Source organism: Sclerotinia sclerotiorum, genomic scaffold (assembly GCF_000146945.2).
Source record: "Sclerotinia sclerotiorum 1980 UF-70 scaffold_18 genomic scaffold, whole genome shotgun sequence".
NCBI classification, from domain to species: Eukaryota; Fungi; Ascomycota; class Leotiomycetes; order Helotiales; family Sclerotiniaceae; genus Sclerotinia; species Sclerotinia sclerotiorum.
The window spans coordinates 727,399-734,424 of record NW_001820818.1 but is presented as its reverse complement, the minus strand read 5'-3'; the positions used below and the strand labels follow the sequence as shown (position 1 = coordinate 734,424).

The 7,026-nt window shown below is 41.3% G+C and overlaps 4 protein-coding genes across 4 annotated transcripts; 2 read left to right on the top strand and 2 right to left on the bottom strand.

The window, feature by feature from the left end:
* Nucleotides 1-311: 311 nt before the first annotated feature.
* Nucleotides 312-2,309, bottom strand: SS1G_11609 (hypothetical protein; the record flags this gene model as incomplete). The annotated part of the gene is made up of 8 exons (XM_001587566.1): nt 312-321; nt 368-417; nt 462-786; nt 855-900; nt 948-1,071; nt 1,123-1,514; nt 1,565-1,761; nt 2,254-2,309. The coding sequence occupies 8 exons, from the start codon at nt 2,307-2,309 to the stop codon at nt 312-314; spliced, it is 1,200 nt and encodes a 399-aa protein (XP_001587616.1).
* Nucleotides 2,310-2,947: 638 nt separating this feature from the next.
* SS1G_11608 (predicted protein) lies at nt 2,948-3,163 on the top strand (the record flags this gene model as incomplete). Its single annotated transcript, XM_001587565.1, has 1 exon — nt 2,948-3,163. One exon carries the CDS (start codon nt 2,948-2,950, stop codon nt 3,161-3,163), a length of 216 nt encoding a protein of 71 aa, XP_001587615.1.
* Nucleotides 3,164-3,850: 687 nt separating this feature from the next.
* On the bottom strand, nt 3,851-4,505 carry SS1G_11607 (hypothetical protein; the record flags this gene model as incomplete). Its single annotated transcript, XM_001587564.1, has 2 exons — nt 3,851-4,152; nt 4,205-4,505. The coding sequence occupies 2 exons, from the start codon at nt 4,503-4,505 to the stop codon at nt 3,851-3,853; spliced, it is 603 nt and encodes a 200-aa protein (XP_001587614.1).
* Nucleotides 4,506-4,986: 481 nt separating this feature from the next.
* SS1G_11606 (hypothetical protein) lies at nt 4,987-5,970 on the top strand (the record flags this gene model as incomplete). The annotated part of the gene is made up of 3 exons (XM_001587563.1): nt 4,987-5,215; nt 5,274-5,376; nt 5,445-5,970. 3 exons carry the CDS (start codon nt 4,987-4,989, stop codon nt 5,968-5,970), a joined length of 858 nt encoding a protein of 285 aa, XP_001587613.1.
* Nucleotides 5,971-7,026: the final 1,056 nt, after the last annotated feature.

Here is a 7,026-nt window from a genome sequence, read left to right as displayed (position 1 = left end):
AATTCGGCGATATCGTGACAAAAGAGCCGAACACGTGTATGGCTGATCAGGTGACACGATTCAATAAAAATGCCTACTAGGTATCCAGTTTCTGGGTCTGCTATGAGGCTTTGAGGTGCGGATGCATGGTTTTCGTGACAGTAAAGTTTTAATTGGAACTTAGAAGGGGATTTTAGGAATTAGGAATTAGGAATAAGTTATTGATAGTGTTTATATTGGTATACTTTGACTGTCTTATCTAGTATAACCACAGCTAGTTCTAGTTCATCTCATAATTAATAATCCTCTCATCACAATCCAAAAAAACACATCTAACTTCCCCTATCACACTCCCATTCTCCCTGATGTAAGATTATATCAAACCTACGAATCATCCTTCCTCAATAAGCAAACCTTCTCTGCCCCTCCATAACCCTCCTATTCATCCACGCATAATAAACCCTTAGACCCACACAACCTACACAAACAAAATACAACAGCCCCGCATTAACCCAATGACCCAAGGGAAACCCCTCTTTTGCCTGATCCGCCTTATATATCCAGACACCTGCAATTTGTCCTGGTGCTCCTATTGATATATTAAGCGCGATAGCAAGGCCAATACCCGCTGTTGAGAAGATGTTTGAAGAGAGGAAACCGAGGAGAGGTGGGATACAGGAGAATGCTCCTGAGGCGGCGATGATGAGACAGCCGTAGCGGGAGGCGTAGGATGTTGGGGGGAGGAGGGCGGAAGCGGTGAAACCGATGGCGCCGACTAGGGCCATGGTTGAGGAGTGGAGAGCACGACTGGATGGGTTAGATAGGGATGGAAGTGACGAGGTAGATGTTGAGGGAACGGAGGAGGAATTACTTACGCGTTGAAGTGGTCAGCGGACCAAGAGACGAGAATTGTTATGACATCTGGAGAGGTTAGAACATAATAGAAGCGGAGAGAATGATAGATGTACAAGCAACAGCGTATGGAGGAACTGTCATAAGTTGAGCCTCTAGATTTTTGTACCCAAGACCAGCGGTAATACTCGGTGTGAATAAGGATAAACTCGAAAACGGTGTTGAGATACCAAAGTAGATCTAACTGTAGGTTAGAAAATCATCAACCGTCATGTGATATGCGATACTCACTGCATAATGAGCATATAATCTCCAAGTACAAAGAGTTTCCTTCGCTTCTTGCCACGTCAATCCCTTATCACCCCCTTTAGATCCTTCTGTAGCAAGTCTACTTGTAGCTAAATCCTTCTCATCTTTTGATAGCCATTTTACAGTCTCTGGATAATCTGGCAGGAAGAAAAATACCAAGATGGACGACAAACAAGAAGGAATTCCCTCAATTACAAATAACCATCTCCAAGCTGACATTCCATCTGTACCATTCATATGACCAACACCAAAAGCAATAGCTCCACCAAAAGCTCCAGCGAGTGTTGCGGAAGCGAGAATAAATGCAACGCGAATCGAACGTTCTGAAGTACGATACCAGAAAGTAAGGTAGTATACAAGACCTGGGAATAATCCTATCATTATATTAACTACCGCCCGATGGTTGAGGAGATTTGCAGTTTACCAGCTTCGAACATCCCAAGAAGAAATCTCACAACAGTTACACTAGAAAAGCTATGGGTGAAACCAAGTCCAATAGTCATGATACCCCATGAAAACATCAGAAAGGATATGCATTTACTCGGACTGAGTTTCTTGAGGAAGTAATTGGATGGGACTTCGAAAATTGCATAGGCGATTAAAAAGACCATCAATGCAATGCTACATCTGTTAATAGACCGATTGATGAGAAATGAGATCCACACGTACATATATTTTGAAATCAGTCATATGTGTATCCGAAAGGAGATCATCATGAGTAGAAGAATTGAGTGTTTTAGCATTGCCTATTGTTTATCAGCCTCTTACACGCGACATACGTTTTACATAGTGGTACTAACCAATATTGGAACGATCAAGGTAACATAATAAGTAGATACCAGCACAGAGTGGCACAATCCTCAAATCTTGTTTCCAAATCAGTGCTTTGGTATTTCTCAAATTGTCTTCTGTTGGGACATAGTCTGTTTCCTGAACTTGCTACATCGGCTTATCAGATCGACGTGATGAAACGTGGCGGAGAATTCTACTTGCCTCTTTCCCTCCTTCACTATCCGATATGACTCCCATGATAGAAGAATGCTGATGAACAATAAATTAAATATCAATCAAATTAGAAACGGGTATATCGAAGAACGGTAAGAGAATATATACACAAGAGGGACAGCAAGAGAACTTGGTGATACTACACCGCCAGGATAGTACTGCATGGTCGATGAAATCTTCCCTCTTATTAGTCCACGGGACACAACAAGAGCGGGGTTCGCTCGGATTATGGTTATTGGTACAACTGCTGGTATAAGCACTGATCGGGGTCTGGGGTAAAATCAAAGGAGGACTAGCGTATTGATCAAGCAATTTATTTTCCTAGCCTTGCATAATTGTGGCTGGGGAGAGAAAACAAACATGACCTCGGGATGTTTACGACACAAGCCTCGTCCGATCAGAATGTGATAAAACCTATATTAGTACAACATCAGGATAGATAGTAAAGTTTTCAAATGCGGGAAGTGTATAAATGACTGAATATCGGTTGTATACTCCGCAGACTGAACGATATAAACTGAGAAGGAAATTCCAGTTCGGATCGAAATGGTCAGTCAGGACAGTCCTCTGTCCATAACATCCAGTGTTGCTGAAATATTAACCTTTGTGGCTGCTATTAAGCAGTTATGTATGGTCGATTCAAATACTTACTGAATGCTAACAATGAATATGTTTGCAAGTCAAGGCATCCCTCTCGTAGCATAGAACGACATTTACAATTGCTTCATGACCTCGTGTATGCATCGAATGGGAACAGAGGATCGTTCTGCACATGGAAAAATCCCAGATGTATGTGTCCATGATGCAAGAGCTTGTAAAACTTGAAGAAAGATTACTGGAATTGGCAGCAGAGGCGGAAATGATCGCTAATACTGGAATTGATCAAGGAAAGAAATGGGCTTTGGTACCGAAAAGTATGGCATTTAGAACGGATGTAGCTATATCATGGCTACTCGTGAGGAGAAAAGCTTTAGAACCAGTTAGGCAAAGAGATGCGAGAGTTTCTTTTCTCAAATAAGTATGATGCCATCGTAAGTATAATATCTAAAGGTTAAGGGGCTCGACACCGACTAAATTAGGCGAGTTCGAAACCAAAAATCACGGGCAAAGAAACCAAAAAAAATTAGACCACAAAAGACTTGACCGTCTCGAACGTACATTTGATTCTCAACATGAGACGCTAGGTCGATTGGGAGTCTCTAGTATACCAATTGATGCATCGAGATCGAATCGAAGCCGAAGATGTCCATCATTAGGTTCTTCAAAGCTTTGAGAATGATATCGATCACGAAGTCCAGTTCTGACAGAAAAATGAAATATAACACCTTTACTAGTGTCGGAAGTCCACGATCTCGAGAACCTCGAGAAACCAGGAGGGACGACCAGTTAGCGGGAAATTGGTGCCACCGATATTAAGTCCAAGAAAAGATCCATTCCGCCGCTTCCGGTTGATAAAGTCAAGCATCCGTTGCTCCCTTGCGTACTTCTCTTTTTCTCCAGCTAACATTAGCATCATCACTAGCAGGAGCAAGACATATGCGTCTTTCCTCCAGTCAAAAGGGACGTCCCGCAGTTGGTGCTGGACTAGTTACCGGTGATGCCTTAGTTGTTGGTATGGGTATGGGCATGTGGGGCACCAGACGGAACCTCCTTGCCTTCGGCACGGAATATCTCTCCCATTATCCAATGTTCTATTTTCAGATGACTAAAGGAATGCATAGTCTTTGACCTTAAGATAGATAGCACAAAATGCGACACTAGGTACTGCCCATAGGATGTTCAGCTCAATCACTGACCAAATCCAGATAGTTCCTATTGGCGGAGCTTGCTTCATGATGGCGAAACTACCATATTCGTTTGTAATATGTATAAGATAACATCCGGCGCTTATGCTAGCAGCGAAGAAGAAGATTTCATGTAGGTAGTGATACGCTTTGGCAGGTAGTCGGGGAAACAAGTGGGAAGGTTCGGCATGTGGATGAAAGGCATAAAATAGGAGCCAAATGACTGTCAGAATCAGATACTTTACTAACATATCCAAAAACAATGTACAACTTACCAGGGCATGATTGTAGAGTCCTAGATATTACCCCTTTCCAGATGATTTCTTCCGCGTATTGATGAGTAACCAATACATCCAAGGTAAAATGTAACATGGTAAGACTAATTGCCCATAATATCGATTCTCCTAGTCTTCCTATTAAAATCTCTTCGTTTTCTGCATCTATTTCAGCTTGACGTTGCCGCTGAGCCTCGCTCAAATTTCGTTTCGCTGCGATGTCGAGAAGAGTTTCGAGGGAGGGATCAGGACCAGATCTATCGGGTTGTTTGAGTTTAATTTTCCGTTCTTTGCGAGGCATGATGATTGATATTCTGTGACGAATGAAGATATACTGTCTTCGCTGTTCTAAAGGAGTATAAATTCTGCGAGCCTTGTCGTCTGAAGGTAGTTGGAATTTGATGCAGATACGTACAGCGAATGATCAAGGCTGATGAATTTACGGTCAGACGAAAGGCTGCAGAATACTCGAATAGTCCGTGTTCATGCAAAAGCATATAAATATAAAAACCTTGTCATTTTCCAGAACATTGGTCAGTTTTTGATCTGATCCCTTGCAGTAAACCTTATTAGCGCAAGGCTCAAAGACCCATTTAAATTCTTGACCGACAAACCGGTGATGGATGAATTAATGATTTCCACTCGTTTCTATCCACCAACCCCTCACAACTCCAAAACAACCCCAATTATTCTCTCACACATAATCCATTTTCATACTCGCTGTCGCTCCATTTCATTATCTCCACTTCCCCAACAAATTTCTTCTCTTTATTACTTTCGACATGCCCAAAATGCAATGGACCTATTTACTCACGATTCCCATCATCACGTTCGCTGCATGGCAATATACTGTCACAGTTGTTAACTCCAAATTTCCAAAACTTCGGAACAAGAAGATATGTTTGTTAATAGCGCATCCTGATGATGAGGCTATGTTCTTTGCGCCTGCTATGCAAGCTCTCACAGATCCGGAACTTGGAAATCATGTTAAAATTCTCTGTTTGAGTAGTGGTAAGTAAACAAGCTGCATGCCATGGGGCGGAGATGAGCATATATTGATGTGCAGTAGGTGATGCAGATGGGTTAGGGGAAACAAGGAAGAAGGAACTTGTTAAGAGCGGAATGCAGTTGGGTTTGCGACAAGAGAATGATGTTTTTGTTTTTACAAGTCCGTACGTCTTCCTGAAATCCTGTCGCATATGTAATCTTGCTATTTATGCTAATCATTTTTCTGAAACAGAGATTTCCCAGATAGTATGACGAAGACATGGGATAAGGAAAAGATAGCTAATCTTCTCGCCTCTGCATTTTGCCCTCCTCATACAAGAAAAGCAAATCTTTCGACTGCGCCAACTGCAACTATCGATGTTATTTTGACTTTCGACGCTCATGGGGTCTCTTCACACCCAAATCATATTTCCTTATACCACGGCTCTCGAGCCTTAATCACATCTATGATGCAAGATCGTCCAGGATGGCAGTGTCCTATTGATCTTTATACCCTCACCAGTGTCTCCGTTTTCCGAAAATACACATCCATATTAGATACCTTAAACACTATGGTAATCACCGCATTCTCAAAGAAAGAAATAGGCGATCATCCAAGTCATTTGTTAATGATGAATGGAGTGGGGCAACTTAGAACTGCGCAGAAGGCCATGACGACAGCACATAAGAGTCAGATGCGGTGGTTTAGATGGGGATGGATTGGAATGTCAAGATATATGGTCATTAATGATTTGAAGTTAGAAAAGGTTGTTGTTTAAGACAGCATCGGGAATACACAGGTAGGGGATAGGAAAAAGAGAGAACGAAAGGAGAAGTGTTTGCAGTGCAGTGCACAGTACAAACCAACTTGATGAACATCTCTCTCCCGATAAGGGAGTATGAATGGATGAGAGATGAGAAATGCGTATACGATGTCATCAATTCTTTTTGGATCTCTTTTCTGTATTGTTTGTTATTTTTTTGTTCTCTTCAGCAAGATGCACAGACCTGGCTAAAAAGTCATCAGCCTTTCATCAAACTTGCATATTGTATTTAGAAATATATTGCTTTACTTCATGATACCGAATATATAAACTATGATTCATTTCATTTCCTTATTTGCTCAATTCAGTGTCCTACAGGAGATAACCGAACATTCATAGGTCAATTCGATCTTCAGTAATTGTCATATTCCCAAAAATCCCGACATCTAATATTCATTCGTTTTAAAGTCTAGTCGCATACAATATAAAGCTCTATACTCTTCCCAATTTTCCTACCTCAAATATCACCGCTAGCCATCAAGTCAGCCATAAAAATCAGATACAAAAGCAAATAAACGAAATAGTCGTTACACAGCACGAAAGCAAAGCAGAACAGTCAATAGGTTGTTGCATCAAATCATCTGAATGTGTCTCCAAAACACAGTGGGAAGGAGGTAAGAAATGTCTTTTTTCTCTAAGCCACATTCACGAAATCCTCAAATCGCGTTGGGTGGAATTTGGATTTGCATTACCTGGGATTTATGTTTTGAATATCTAGCTTTAAAGTTTTGGAGTTCCAATTTTATTACGGGTCTATTTCTTATTCATGACTATGCTGTCTCCTAACCAATTTCATATTCTCGCAAAACTCCTCTAGCACCCAAATCGACAAATGCTCTCATATCGAAATCAAATACGCAAGGATCGACATCGCTTACTCAATCTTCCGGAGCTCTTTGTCAAAATATTGATCATAATGAAGGTCGGTGTTCGACTCAGCAACAACAACGAGAAGAAGAGCAACAACCTGAAGAAGATGAAGATGAACAAAATCTCGACACAATAGGCGAA